We start from the raw sequence: 14626 nt of genomic DNA, 5'->3' as shown, positions 1-14626 counted from the left end.
AAAACCAACAGGCAGCGGTGCTACTTGGGGGCCTCTGCTCAGGCCTTGTTTTTAAAACTCAGTCCGAGTTTAAGACTGGCCTTCAGAATCACATTTCTAAAACGTTAAAGTAAACCTGAGAAAATGTGTGAAAGAAAGGAAAAAAAAAAAAAAAAAGATACACAGAATATTTACATGTAGGGTTTTATTCATTTTTCAACCTACAATGAGCATAAAACTCAAAACATGATCAAGGCTATGACAAAAAATGTAAAACAGGAATAGGATGTTGACTTTACAGCTACTTACATCAACTTTCCTATCATAAGAGTGGAACAAGTGGAATAAAATGAACTGAATTCACATTAAATGTTACATTACTTTATGCTCAATCTTTACACAATTAAAAAAACTGCCTAAAATTGTAACAGATTGGTGATTTTTGGCAAAATTGATATCCCTCACATACCCTTCTTGGAAGAAAAACACTTTTCATTAATTGACTTTAAATACATCATCATAGCATTATCTTCAAGTAACAGATGCGGGAGTTTTTTTTTTTTCCTTGGAACAATCGTTAAATTAAGTTAAAATCAGATGTAGACAGGGCTATGCAGAGTCAGAGGATGCTTGCAACTCAAAAGGATAAAAATGATTGGTTCACATTTACACTGAAAAAGAAGTCCCTGATAGAGGCTGTAAAACAAAATATTCACATTCTGCTTGCTTAAGTAAATATTGAAATGGTTGCAGTATTTTCCCCTTTGCCTGCCCAGACATCCTCTTTCATGCTAAACAATTCAACATAGTCCAGTTTAAAATATTCACCCAAACAGACAGCTTCCATGGTTACGCCCCTCATACACACACATGCACACACACAACTCAAAAGTCGAGCTCACATTTCCATTTCCTTGAAAGGCGTGTGGGTGTATTTAAGGAATTTGATTTAACTTTGTCTATCAAAATATAGAATTCATTAATAATACATGGAAGGGCTAAAATACAGGAGCGAGTGAACAAAGAAAATGATACAAAGCATTTTTTGTTTTTGCTTCTTACAGTAGCTATTAGGACCACAGAGTTCAAAGTTCAGGCATTGTCAGGTTTTGTCCCAGAGGAGGGAGAGAGAAAAGGTAAAAGGGTCTTCCAATTACTGGGACTATGCCTTGATGCTCAGTTGTGGGTATAGTTCAGCCTTGATGCCTGATCTCAGATCAGATGTTTAGACTACCCCAACACCCTCCTGCCACTTCATTATGGCCTCATCATCATCTCGTCTTACCATGTTGCCGCTGTTTTTCTGCTCAAACTGTCTGAAATTCCTTATCAGGTCTGGCCATCGAGCAAAATTCAGTTAAGCTAAAAAACAAGTATCCGATAAAAAAATGAGTGTATCATAGTTAAAACCACAAACTGGGATTTAAAATTCATAGTCCTCATCTGCCATGTCGATGGCCCAGGCAAACTTCTCACGCTGGGTTTTGTTGTAGATCTTCTCAATGGGAATGCCCCACTTCTTGCACCTAAAAAAAAAAAAAAAAAAGAGACAAAACCAGACAGAGATTAGGCTGGACAAAGTTTATTATAGCACAATAATCCTCATTGTGTCATTTTGTATCATTTGTGCATCTTTGTTCCCAACAATAGAAGGAAAAACGATTTTAAAAAATTAAATTCTTTTACCAAGCCACAGAGATGCGAGGGTCCAGGTAGTTGAGCTTGGAAGTGCCGAGGGCAATCTGCTTGTTCTCTTCACGATCAGTTGCCTGCACTTCCAGCTTCATCAGTTGCTCCTCTATCCTCTGAACCGCCTTCTTCTTGGTCTCCACAGTCCTACAAGGAGACACAGGAAACACAAACATGAAGGTTATGCATGTGGTCGACAAGGTCAACCAGTAGATGACATCTGTACCATATTTTCATAGAGATCACTTACTTTTTGGATTTTTCATCTTTGCGTACTTTGGCATCAGCCTTGGCGCTCTTCAGTTCTCTCTTGGCATCAGAAAGCTGGTCCCTTTTAGCATCAATCTAAGAAAAATGAAGGTAATTATGTTAACATTTAACATCTGCAAGAACTTTCTAATGAATTTCAATGCCTTTCCAACAATTCACCTTACAAGGCATGACTTTGAAAATTTGGAGGCGTCAGTGTACTTATTAAGTCACTCATGTAAGACTCCTATATCTATAATATCGTCTTCATAATACTACAGACATGCAGCAGGAAAGCTCTGGACTGAAGCAGACTTACATTTATTATTTCACAAAAATCTAATACTTGCAATATGACATTTGTGAAATATAAAAAGGTCTAAATCCAAAAACACATCTGATTATTTCCTCCCAGCACATTCCCACATTACGGCCATTGTCAGTATCCATTATTCGGTATTCCCAATATTGTACATTTGTTGCATTTTGTCTTTAACACATTATTGGGAAAGGCTTTGCTACAACAATGTAGCTTGAGCAAAACATTTAGCAATTTCCCTTTGAGAATGGTGATACAAAGATTAAAGCATTTGGGGATATAAAAATCCAACTTCTACAGCACTGACGATTGAAGGTCAAAGTTCTAAGTTTAAATGGCATTTCAGCAAAATCTACAAATGAAACGTAGGATATAAACTTAAACATCTCAGGTTCAGCAAAAACAAATTCTTGCCAGTCTCAAAAACACTTCCTCACCTTAGTCTGCAGGTTCTGCATAGACTTCTCAAATGTCTTGGGTGGAGCCCTCTGATGGTTACACAGGATGGCCACAGCCCTGTTGGCCCTGTTGTAGGACAAGATCTTGGCTGGAATGTTTTCCTCCGCTAGAGAGGGACAGTGAGTACAATCAATTTTCTGTATGCAGAATGACACTGAACAGTAGTCAAGACAAAAACCCACATGAAACACATTTGATTAATTCAAAACATGCAACTCAGATATGTTGTCATGCGTCTTCTCATTTCCTCTAGTTGATTAATCTGGTTTTTGATTCTTTGACTTCAAAAAGCTTTACGAGGTGGAGACATACCACTTGTGAGCTGCTTCAGCTGCTGTTGCAGGGTGATTGATGCGTTGTAGGTACGGAAAACTTTGGCCGTCAGACCGTCCATCAGCTCCTGAAGGTGCTTGTTGAGGATAGAAGTCTGGAAGACCACAATGAGTGCAATCATTATACAAAGAAATTGGTGTTACGAGTGCCAAAGGTTGACATTGTGCTCTAAGTTATTTTGGTAACAGACTTCCTGAATAAAACAATGTAATTGTGAACTTTGTGTCAAGACTACAAAACAAAATGTATAAACCAAATAAGGATATTATAGTTCCCATGTTATGTTTTGCTTACATTCAGGCGATCAAACAGGTCATCATCAGGCTCCTTGTTCTCCATAAACAACTGAAGATTCTTAAATACCTAGAAGAGGCAGAACACATGTAAATACAGAGGCAGTGCTTGTACTCCTAAAAACACAACTCTACAGTGAGATGACTGTCCTTACCCTCTTCTCCACTGGGACCTTGTTGTAGTAGCGGATGGAGTCTTTACCCAGAAAGTCAAACTCCACCACGTACTCTTGACCATCCTTCTCTGGATAGAGTTTGATGTGTTCGACTCTCAGGGAGCAGCAGCCAACAGTGTCCGCAGTCTCTCCTTCCTCCTTCTCGTTACCCGCTCTCAGAGCCAGCTAGAGCACATCAGGACAGCTGGATTAAAGCCGGCTTACAAAGAAATTACACTCACTCCAGCCACTGTTTAAGCACCCGCTAAACCCTCTTTGCAAGTTAGTCATCGTTAAAAAGCAATTACACTAGATTTAACTTCCACAAGCTGTATACACTCCATGTCAAGAGTCATCCATCTGACTCACCTTGTCGATGAAGTAGAGTGCCACGGCCCTCTGTCTGATCCGCATCTCCTTGGATTTCCAGTCTTCATGGTACTGGTTCCTGATGCGGTCCACACATTTCTTCAGTCTGCGGGCTGTTTCATACTTCTGCCAGTCCTTCTCTCCCTGCAAACAAACAACAACAAGGATAAATGAGACAAGAGTAACTAATGAATTAAAGAGGACCATTTGTGTGTCAAACATGCAGTCACATGAACACACATGAGCTCAAAAGCATTGAGAAACATGACTTAACAGCTTGTCATTAGGATGTTTAATTTCACATTTCAGTTGAGTAATAATTCATTTTAACTGGAATAATAAAAAAGGCCTTGAAAAGTTTCAATGAAGTCTACAGAAATAAAATCAGTGCAGATAACACCACTCAGATTAAAGTTGTCACACACTAGGCAACTACTACACATCGGTTTTAAACAAGGAGCAGAACACAGCTGTCAGCCTACCTTGATCCTGGAGCTGGGGTTCAGCATGATGTACTTAATGGAGCCTTGAATGTTCTCCGTCCACGACACCAGCCAAGTCACCTTGTTGTCATGACGAACCTCTTTCCACTTAGTGCCTGGAGGAGGCTCAGGGTGCTTGGAGTCCCTGTGAGGAGCACATTAATAAAACATTTAATCATTATACCCCCTAAATACAGCAGTTCATCAGCATGGGGGGGGGGGCTTTGCTCACTTGCTGCAGTTGATGATGATGTCTTTAGGCCTGATGCGTCGTTTGAGCATGCCCATCTTGGGATGGTCTCCACGACCACGGAACAGGCCTGGAGGCTCAATGCGGAAGTTTGCAATACGTTCCTTGTGGTTGTCCATGATGCAGTAGCCGTACTCCTGCAAGAGGCGCTCATTCTCTTCTTTTATTTTCTACAAGGAGGAGAAAAATAACAAGTCAGAACTACATCACCACCATCATGATTCAGCGCTATTAAACAAAAAAAAAGAAAAAAGTTGATTGTGTAGCACGGCTGATGTATTTTTAACTTTCGATCGGGTCCTAAATTGTGTGGTATCTGAAAACACACACACACACACACACACACACACACACACACACACACACAGAGAGCAGCTTACCAGTTTCTCCTCCTTTGACATGGCCTTCCTGGCTTCAGACTGTGCCTTAAAATATTCGCTCATTTCAGAGAAGTTGCACTTCTTCAGGTCTGTGATCTTAGCCTTTTCCTCTGCAGTCATTTCCTGTATCAGAAAACATACCACACTCAAAAACGGGAATCTTTGACCTTTATTAGACTTCAGACTTTTGTGACTTCGTTCAGAAAATTACGATGGCCATTTTTCCTACCTTCCTCCAGTCTTTGAAGAAGTTTTTGCGGAAGATATCCTTTGTGGTGTACTCATGGTCCAGCATTTTTGCAAAGAATGTAGCCACCTCTTCTGCTTCTGGGCTGAGCTTCATGGGTTTACCTAAAATATACAAAAATAGGTGTGTTAATCAGCCATGGACATTTATAGCTACAATCGCGTAGATTTACCGCATGTCCTTTGATGTAAAAACGTGTACTGTGCCTAAGAGAAACAGAATCTCACCATCGTAGTAAAATTTGACATTGCTAGGGACAGGATCATAAGGTGGCGCAAACACCGGCCCTTTGTGCTCCAGAAACTTCCATTTGGAGCCGTCTGTGTATCTCTCCTCTTCCCACCTGGAATCAGTCAAATAAGAGTGCAATTCAATAATAAGTTTGAATATACAAGAGGAACAAAATATAAGTTGATACAACAATCGCATGCAAAACATCCACAAACGACCCATCGCCACTGATAACTAGCGTGTATGTATCATACAGCTGGCTGACATGAGTAACTCACCATTTCCACTTCTCCTCTGGCTCTTTTTTTGCTTTCTTTTTTCCATCAGCGACTTCTCCTTTTTTGTCTTTTGTCTTTTTGGGCTTAATGTCCTAAAAAAGGGAAGAGAAACTATTTGAGCTCTTTCACTCCTGGGTGGCCATAAAAAAATAATTCAGAAATACAAAAAGGTTGAGACTCTGATTCATCAGGTGCTCCTTTCAATTTGTGCTTTCTAAAACACACTGGGTTTGCAGTCTGCTCGTGACCTTTGCTTACCTCATTTTGTTTCCTTTTCTTAGCCTTCTTTTCATTTTCAGTCTTTATTTTTTTGGGCTTGAATTCAGAGCTGAAAAACAATACCGTGTGTTACAAGCGTGACAGATCAGATTTTGTATATTGGCACTATGAAATAAAAACATTAAAAGACATGTAAGAAGTCTAATGGCATAGGCCACTCACTCATTATCATCATCATCTCGTTCTCTCTTTAGAGACCTCTCATGTTTAGGGGAGTGGTAAAAGTCATCCTCAGGCTCAGACTTCAAATGTGGTGGGCTGAGGAGGAAAATATAAAAATCAGACATGCTTTATATAAAAATTCATCTGCTGGTATCCTGAATATAGCACTCAAGAGAAACATGGGAGTCCAGACATACCTGGCGAAGCCATTCTCTTTTTCCTTTTTAACTTTACCGTCAAGGGACTTCATCTGAAATGGTTTACACAATGGTGTTAGTGGATTATCATTTCCTGTTACAGTTAAGGCTTTTCCCCTTTTCTATATACACATATAAAAACTAAATGACAGTCCAGAAGTTGCTAAATATTCCAACTGTGATAATCATGATTTTTTTTTTTAACATTTCCATGTCCAGAGGACAGATTTGTCTCCCTATTGTCAAATCATAATTGAAACAAAAACACATGAACAAAAAATAGTAAGCTATAAACAAAGCTCAGTGTCTCAATAGTTGAGGGACATAAATGTGAGCACATGATTTAAAATAGCTCACTAGTGCAGAATAATTCAAACTCTTAAAAAAAAAAAAGTATTACATGCACAACTATACTGCACAACTTGCATTCTGCCATGAATAATCTGCATGGTAATTCACCTTCTCCCTCTTCTCCTTGTGCTTGTCCTTGTATTTGTCTGTGCTGCCATCTTTGTGCTTCATCTTTTCCTTGTCTCTGTGTTTTTTGTCAGAGGAGTCCTTGTGGTCACTGGAGTTTAAAGAAACACACAAACTATTTATTCAAAAGGGTATTAGCTTCCACCATTTAATGCAGAAAATACCACAGTAGTCAAGTGGTAAGTCTTGTCCACTCTGACCAGACAGCACATCAGATGTCTGGGCTAAGACGGGAACATGCATTTAAGAAAAGTCTGGAAGCACACACCATACCTGTTGCCATGCTTCAATCTATCCCGTTCCTTATCCTTCTTGTGGTCCTTATGTTTGTGTTCCTTGTCTTTATACTTGTCTTTATGCTTGTGAGAGTCTACAAGAAGAAAACAATGTCACCTACTTTAGAAGTGAACAAGATAGACTGTAATAATCTGAAAAAGGACTGAATAATGTAACTCTTGATTCAAGTATGACCTGTATGAATCTACATATAAGTGGTAAAGACGAACAAGGTGCATTCTCCGTGACCAGGTGCTATTGTGGATGGGTTTAGAACGACAACAATACTCTTATTACATCAACTTAGGAAGCACTCAAAGTCTACTCACATAGCTTACATAGTTTTTCCAAGTAGAGATATGAATTAAATTGCAGCACACAAGGTCTGAACATGCACCACAATCTGATAATGCAGTCTGTACACTGAATATATATTACACAGTAGCACAGCACCTCCTACTGCCCGTATGAGTGTAATTGTTTATGATACACTATAAAAAACGACTGACAGGTTGAAACATGCAATTGAACAAAGTAGTCTTTCACCCTCGCTTTAATCTGTAGGCCGGGGGGGGGGGGGGGGGGGGAATTTGCATCTTAGTTTAAGAAAAAAGGCAATTATCAAAATTTGAGCTATCAGCCAAACTTTACCATCTAAAACTCCACATCACACCTACATGTTCTAGGAGGCTGAAGACATTTAAACCAGAGCTGACAGTCTTTTTCACAAATAGGTCTTAAAAACCAAGTTGTCCATATTCCTCTGATAAGTGAGCATGGGACAAACAAGCACAGCTTACGGGTTCAGAGATGAAAAAGTTTGATCTAGTCTGGTCTCTCTTAACCCAAGACAGTTCAACTTATCACTATAAAACTAGATTAATTCACCACATTATTCAGGGATGATTGATTGATTTGATTTGTGTTGTCTTCTCAGACCCAGAGCCAAACAACGGATACATTTCTAATCACTGTTCCTTTTGTGCTCCATCAAACTAAAGAATATATCTGACAGACTGTTGATTAAGACTCAATTCTACAGTTCACTTCCCAGATTAAATACATACATTGAGAATATATGCCTTAGGTTACTAACTAGGGAATGTATGGAAGGTGTTGTGCTTGACATTCAAAAATGTAACTGTTATGCATAAAGCACAGTATGTGCTAGTAAATGGATGACAGTGCTGAATACTAAAAAATAAAAATAAATAAAAAGGATGTAATCTATTTGAACCACAACAAAGTGGTTTGTAAAAAGTCAAACTCCCCTGTTAATGCTGCACCCTCTCACAACTAGAAGTAATGCCAAGGCCCTTTATTTATATGCGTTTTATGTCAGTTGTCTGTATGATCGTGTGAAAAGAAAAAGATGCACAGACAAGCTCAACACAAATCAGTAAGTCCATGTTTTGTTTCTTCTTCTAAGAGGGCTGAAGGTTGTAAGTGTTAAAAGCATATAACCTAGAAAAGTACTTAACTTGTTTAAAAAAAAAAAAATTCTTTGTGTATATTTCTTCAGTATGGGTTTCTATAGCTCAAATTGATAAATGATAATTGCTTTAAAAACTCCAAAAACGTGCTCACTCTTTAGAGTATTGTCATAACCTCCTAGTATCTCACACCCTGTTCAACTTACAATGTGATGATGAATAAAAGTTAATGACTTGACGTGTTGACTGATCCAACTTAAAATGGTCCACTTTCTCCTAGCCAGGGAGAATGTTAACTCCCTGTGGCTGAAATAATAAATAATCTTGGCTATCAAAACGCATTTCATACCGCGTATAAAAAATAAAACAAAAAAACAAAAAAAACAAAAAAACATACTCTTCATGGGATCTTAATGAAGCACTGTGCCTTCGCATTTCTCCTGCACACACAGCCATCTGCACTTCACAGCCTGGGTTCAGCTTGCAGTGCAGTCAGGCCGCTACACCGAAAAAGAAAATGGCGCAGAGACTAAGTCCTCAACCCCCAAACCCTCACTTTCAGGTGGGAAATGTGCTATTAAAAGCTCTCCAACAACAAAATCTAATGCGATAAACTGATAAAACACCTCAAGATGTGTCCCAATAATGATTCGAATTAAGAAAATAATTTATAGAAAAGCTTTTACAGGACCTCCCTTTTGAACAATAGGCGCTTGTGAGTGAGACAGAGGACTTAGTCTCTGGACGCCATTTCTGTCCTCTGCTGATCAAATGCAACGTTACGTTAGTTCTCAGTGAAGACATGTCAAAATCTGAGGAAAATCCCACTTATAACTTATTAGCATCATGTCTTAAAACTTACCATTGACCCGAGAGCCACAGTCAATCTGAAAAATCAAAAACAGATGAGTGTTAAATTTCGTAGTAGCTAACTAGCAAGCTAACTAACTTTGAACTTGCTGGATGTTAAAGCGACAGTTTGTTAGCTGCTCAGCTAGCTAAGCTAGCTCGGCTAGCTCGGCTACGCTGGCTGGTAATATGACTTAGCGGCTAATACCGAAGCTAACATTGGCTAACAGCTAACGCCAAATTAAATGTAGCGTTACTCTACTTTATCTCTGGCTTCACGCCTGGACACATATAACTCTGAAAGCCAACTGGTCAGCATCTTCCCGTCACATTACAAATAAAAATACGATGAAAGCTGTCAGGACGGCTGTTAACAACAAAATTAGTCGGCTTACAAACACACTCGGCCAACGCGCGCTAGCGGACACTCTTCAGTTAGCTAAGTTACCCTGTCAAACCAAACATAAAAACCACAGCAACAAACTCTACGACATGACCACTAAGTTAGTAATGACATGACAAAATACATTGAACGTTACCTGATCCTCATTGTGGGAATGGTCCCCACTCATTTCCTAAAGCGTTGGTTGATTGTAAAAGAATTTTAAAAAAAATGAGTAACGTGTATGGTTACCACACACCGGCGAGAAGCTGGCAGAATGAAGAAATGACTCGGTTGTGTAAGAGATTCAAGTCCCAATTGTATAGCAATGCGCATGCGCATCAATTTAAATGGTAGTGTAGCTCCTCCCTTCGACAAAACGTGTTGCTCTTTAGGTCCACGATAGTCACACTCTGTGACGTACACATGTGCCAGGAGCACAAGCTGCTCCAGGCCTAGTGCTCTACTTGATTAATCAGTTTATTGGCTTGTTCGTAGTATGCATTCATTCAACCTTACAGGTGAATGACAGCAAGAGGAAGGAGCACTTTGTACATATTAATAATAATAATAACAACAACAATCATCATCAAAAGAGGTCTGTCCTTTTAACTAATATGACCTCACTCACCCCTCAGACTCAGACTCAGACTCTCAACTGTCAACTCATCCATATACACATATATATTTGGCCTCTGGTGCAACAGTTAAACAGGTAGACAGTGCAAGACATAAAATACAAGACATGAAACATAATTGACATAATCTGAACAAATCTATGCATAACATAAAAGTGCAAGGGACAAAGACTGTAGTGAAAAAACAATATAGACTATAAGACAGGACAGTAGTGCAAAGACAATGTAACTGTAAAACAAGACACTAGTGCAAAAGGACAGTGTAAACTGTAAAACAGAAACTGTTGTGCAAGAGAATAATATAAACCAATACTCAGCAGCAGGGAGTTTTTGTAAACATAGTAAACAGATATCTATCACTCAGTGAATATACATATACAATATGATACTCCTTTTAGTCTAGTGGCATTTGCAAAACAAATGAGTGACATCATTTTCATTCATAGTGAAACAAAATGATACAGTATTATTCAGAATCAGAATTGCTTTATTCGCCAAATGCACAATGTACACAGGACTTTGACTCAGTGATACGGCACAGTGAAACAAGATAATAGCAGGATAAGACATAGAAGAGCACTAAGATTGAGTAAAAATGAGAGTAGAAGGAGATAAAATAACCATAAATAAGAATACAAGTTAAGAATAAGAATATATATACAGTTAAGTAATAATGTATACTACATTATGCTACTTATTGCACAGTCCTGGCAGGACAGTTGGGCCCATAATAGGGGTTTTTATCGTCCAATACAGTGTTTGTGTGAAAGTTTGTAAGTGTATGTTTGTGTATGTATGTGTGTGTTGAATTGGCGACAGTGCATGGTGGGCAGGCAGGGGATGAGGTCAGAGCTAGGATGAGTTGTTGAGAAGAGTGATGGCCTTAGGGAAAAAACTGTTCAAGTGTCTGGTGGTCCTGGCCCTGATGGAGCAGAACCTGTGGCCGGATGGAAGTTTTGTGATGAGGCAGTGAGCTGGGTGTGATGGGTCCGCCACTATCCTACTGACCCGCTTCCTGGCTCTGGCATCGTATAATAATAGAATACTCACCGGCACCTGGCTGTTCGTACGATATGTTACAGTCTGAGTTTGTCCTCCACCACACAGTGATGGAGGAGGTGAAGGCAGTCTTGATTGTGGCTCTGAACTGCGTGCAAACTTTCGAGGAGATGTTCATCTTCGGGAGCAGTCTGAGTCCTCTGGTGAGCTCACTTGATGATATTAGATGAGTGTGTCTCCCATTTCAGGTCACTGGTGATGGCAGTCCCCAGAAACTTAACAGACTCCACCACCTTTATGGCTGCATTGTTGATGAGTAGTGGGGAATGTGAGGGTGGGTGTTTCCAGAAGTCCATGACCATCTCCACCATCTTGTTGACATTGAGCTCCAGGTTGTTTTCTGTACACCATGCTGCCAGCTGTGACACAGTGTTCCTGTAGGCCAACTCATCATTGTCCTTGATGAGGCCTAGGACTGTGGTGTCATCAGCAAACTTGACCAGCTTAGTGTAGGGGCTTTGTACTCCTCCTTGGCAGATTTGATGGTTCTGTCTAGCCAGCCTAAACGTATCCATATCACCTTTCCTGTACGTATGTTCTTTGTGGCGTCTAAGTTCTCTGAGCTGTTTTGAGAACCAGGGCTCGTGGTTATTGTACCTTATGATGGTTTTGGTTGGGAGGCAGATCTGCTCACAGAAGTTGATATATGAGCATACAGCATCAGCAAATGAGTTGTTGTGGTCCTCAGGGCTTTGCTTCTGGAGTCCATCTCCTTACTGTAGTCCTGGATGGTTTAGCCCTCTTCAGTTGCTGTCTGTATGTTGGGACCATCTGTATTATGCAGTGATCTGAGTGCCCAAGGGATGCATGGGGGATGGAGTGGTATGCATGTTTGATGATGGAGTAAAAGTGGTCCAGTGTGTTGCCGTCGCGTGTGGGGCACATCACCAGCTGTTTGTAGCTTGGCAGTTTATGTGAGAGACTACATGACTTGAAATCTCCCATGACAAGACCTACCAAGTTTGGCCGAGAGTTTTCCAAAGAGGAAATTTGTTAAGCCAGCAAGTATTGTGCTTCTCGGACGGGGGTTTGCAGGGGGATGACAGACGAGAATGCTCTTGGGGAGTAGTATGATTTGCTCTTGATAAAAACGGATTCTAGGATACTAGAGCAGTGTTGGTATGTGTTTACTGCACTCAAGCACCAGTTGTCATTGATGTAAAAACATAGAACTTTGATGTGATAGCATAGAACACACAACATGAAGAAAACAGTAATAAGAGTTAAGATGATAAAGCCGTCCTGAATAGAAAGGTTTTTAGGCCTTTTTTAAAAGAGTCTAGGGTCTGTGCTGCCCTCACATGCTTAGGAAGGCTGTTCCGCAAGCATGATACAGCAGAGCAGAAGGCTCGATCCCCCATGGTGCAGAGCTTAGTACTGGGGGCCCGGAGGAACCAGCTGCTGATAGATCTGAGGGTGCGGGTCGAAGTTTGTGGTATGATCAGTTCCTGTAGGTAAGGAGGCTCATGTCCTTTAATGGATTTGTATGTGAGTAGCAGGACTTTGTAGTCAACCGTGAAGGAGACAGGGAGCCAGTGCTATGAAAACAGAATTGGTGTTATGTGTTCATGTTTTTGCACTCTCGTCGGGATCCTGGCAGCGCTGTTCTGAATGTACTGGAGCTTCTGGATGTTCCTGCTAGGGATCACTGTGAAGAGCTGCATTGCAGTAGTCAAGTCTTGAGGAGATAAAGGCATGGACAAGCTTCTCTAAATCTGGGAGGGTTAGGGAGGGCTGCAGTTTAGAGATGGTTTTGAGATGTTATAAACCCTTATAACCTGCTTAGGCTGCCTTTAAGGCCTTGGAAAGGTGTTGTGCTTTTAGTGCCTTCAAAAATGGAGGTGCCCAGAATGTGTGGCATGTAACAGATAGGAGCCTGTCCTGCCATGCATAACCTTGAGAGTCAACAGGCCTATCAAATAACAACTCAAAGTGTTTCAGACTATAGTTGATGTGTCATGGTGAATTGAAAGTCAAAAGGCATGGTTCAGACTATAATTAACCACCTGCAATTTCTTTTTAAAAAAAAAAGAAAGTATAATTTAACAAGTACAGTCACTTGCCACAACTGGCCTTGCTGATCCTCTTTAGACAATATAAATGTGTATTGTTTTTAATGGGATTCCCAAGCTGGTTGACAGGTTGACCACTAAACATCCGTAAATCTGAATCAGCATCTAAAAACATCAGTATTTAAGAATTATTGTCAAACAACACTGTGTCCAAAACGTTAAAGCCACTGATATTTCTGATTTTTTTCATCAGCATTGTACCCTCAGAGGTTATGTGAATGTATATAACAGTATGGGTTTATGGGCCTGTATGCACAGTAGTTAGAAAAAAAGTATATTTTGTTTGGGATGAATACCATTTGCAGACCTGATGGTGGATCTGAGTGAATGGTGTCCAAGGCAAATTCTTTTTTTCTTTTTTGTCCACAGGAGGGCATTACAGTTCATAATATTGCCCAGTAACATTAATTTGGCCCCCCAGAACCTTTTGGCACTATTTTCTCTCTAGACTAGCAATATTTACTTCAGACTTTTAGCTGAAAATGTTTTAAATGCTGTTGATTTAACACTTATAATGACATTATTCTGCTCAATGAAAGGCTGCTAAAATACATGGATAACTGAGAGGCTGTGGTGTATCTGCTGAAGGAGTTTCTGTGAAATTAAAACTCTACGAAATTATTGTGAAAGTAGGCTACACTGGAATCTACTTGTTGAGACCATTTCAGAGTCTTGGGCCAAAATTGTACGAAATATTAATTCTGTAATTATCTTTTTGCCTGATTTTAGGTCCGATAAAATTTTGTTAGTAGCCTACATACTAACATCTGATTTTAAGTATATTAATGAATCTCCCTTCTTGACTCTTCTGCAGCCATTGCACGAATCGATTTTAAAAATTGCAACTGTAATTCTTCTTTACATTTTATCAATGACAATGCTATATTACTGGTTAAGGTGCTGCAGTAACACCTGCACACAGTGCTATTGTTTACAGTAAAATATAACCATACATGTACTTTTCCCATCCTGTTTTTCAAGACAACAACAAACAAAAGGCGTGTAGTTTATATGATCCAGGATGCTTCATTGAGCTTTTTAGTTCATCATTGACAATCCAGACTTCAAATAATGCATCACCACACCAAC

The 14626-nt window shown here is 39.8% G+C and overlaps 1 protein-coding gene across 4 annotated transcripts; it reads right to left on the bottom strand.

The window, feature by feature from the left end:
• Positions 1–169: 169 nt before the first annotated feature.
• On the bottom strand, positions 170–10087 carry top1a (DNA topoisomerase Ia). Of its 4 annotated transcripts, none has more exons than XM_067588212.1 (21): positions 9926–10087; positions 9400–9424; positions 7102–7198; positions 6811–6919; positions 6352–6404; positions 6155–6250; positions 5972–6041; positions 5714–5805; positions 5432–5547; positions 5187–5308; positions 4958–5080; positions 4560–4747; positions 4328–4472; positions 3846–3989; positions 3477–3662; positions 3323–3391; positions 3008–3122; positions 2674–2801; positions 1919–2013; positions 1666–1815; positions 170–1505 (listed from the first exon to the last, which is right to left on the bottom strand). In XM_067588212.1, the coding sequence occupies exons 1-21, from the start codon at positions 9956–9958 to the stop codon at positions 1403–1405; spliced, it is 2259 nt and encodes a 752-aa protein (XP_067444313.1). In that variant the 5' UTR covers positions 9959–10087; the 3' UTR covers positions 170–1402. The 4 variants fall into 4 exon arrangements, with proteins under 4 accessions (XP_067444313.1, XP_067444317.1, XP_067444316.1 ...); XM_067588216.1 differs by having other exon boundaries at positions 7097–7198; positions 10028–10067; XM_067588215.1 differs by having other exon boundaries at positions 10028–10066.
• Between the last annotated feature and the right edge of the window lie 4539 nt (positions 10088–14626).

The sequence above is a fragment of the Thunnus thynnus genome, chromosome 4, assembly GCF_963924715.1.
Source record: "Thunnus thynnus chromosome 4, fThuThy2.1, whole genome shotgun sequence".
NCBI classification, from domain to species: domain Eukaryota; kingdom Metazoa; phylum Chordata; class Actinopteri; order Scombriformes; family Scombridae; genus Thunnus; species Thunnus thynnus.
The sequence above is the reverse complement of the archived record's forward strand: the minus strand, read 5'-3'. Positions and strand labels throughout refer to the sequence as shown.

Excerpts from the sequence above, each read along its gene's own strand:
- top1a (XM_067588212.1), bottom strand. The coding sequence starts at position 9,958 with ATGAGTGGGGACCATTCCCACAATGAGGATCAG. Across the intron at positions 6,251-6,351 it reads AAAGAGAATGGCTTCGCCAG|CCCACCACATTTGAAGTCTG; the intron begins GTATGTCTGGAC and ends TTTCCTCCTCAG. Across the intron at positions 1,506-1,665 it reads CCTCGCATCTCTGTGGCTTG|GTGCAAGAAGTGGGGCATTC; the intron begins GTAAAAGAATTT and ends TTTTTTTTTTAG.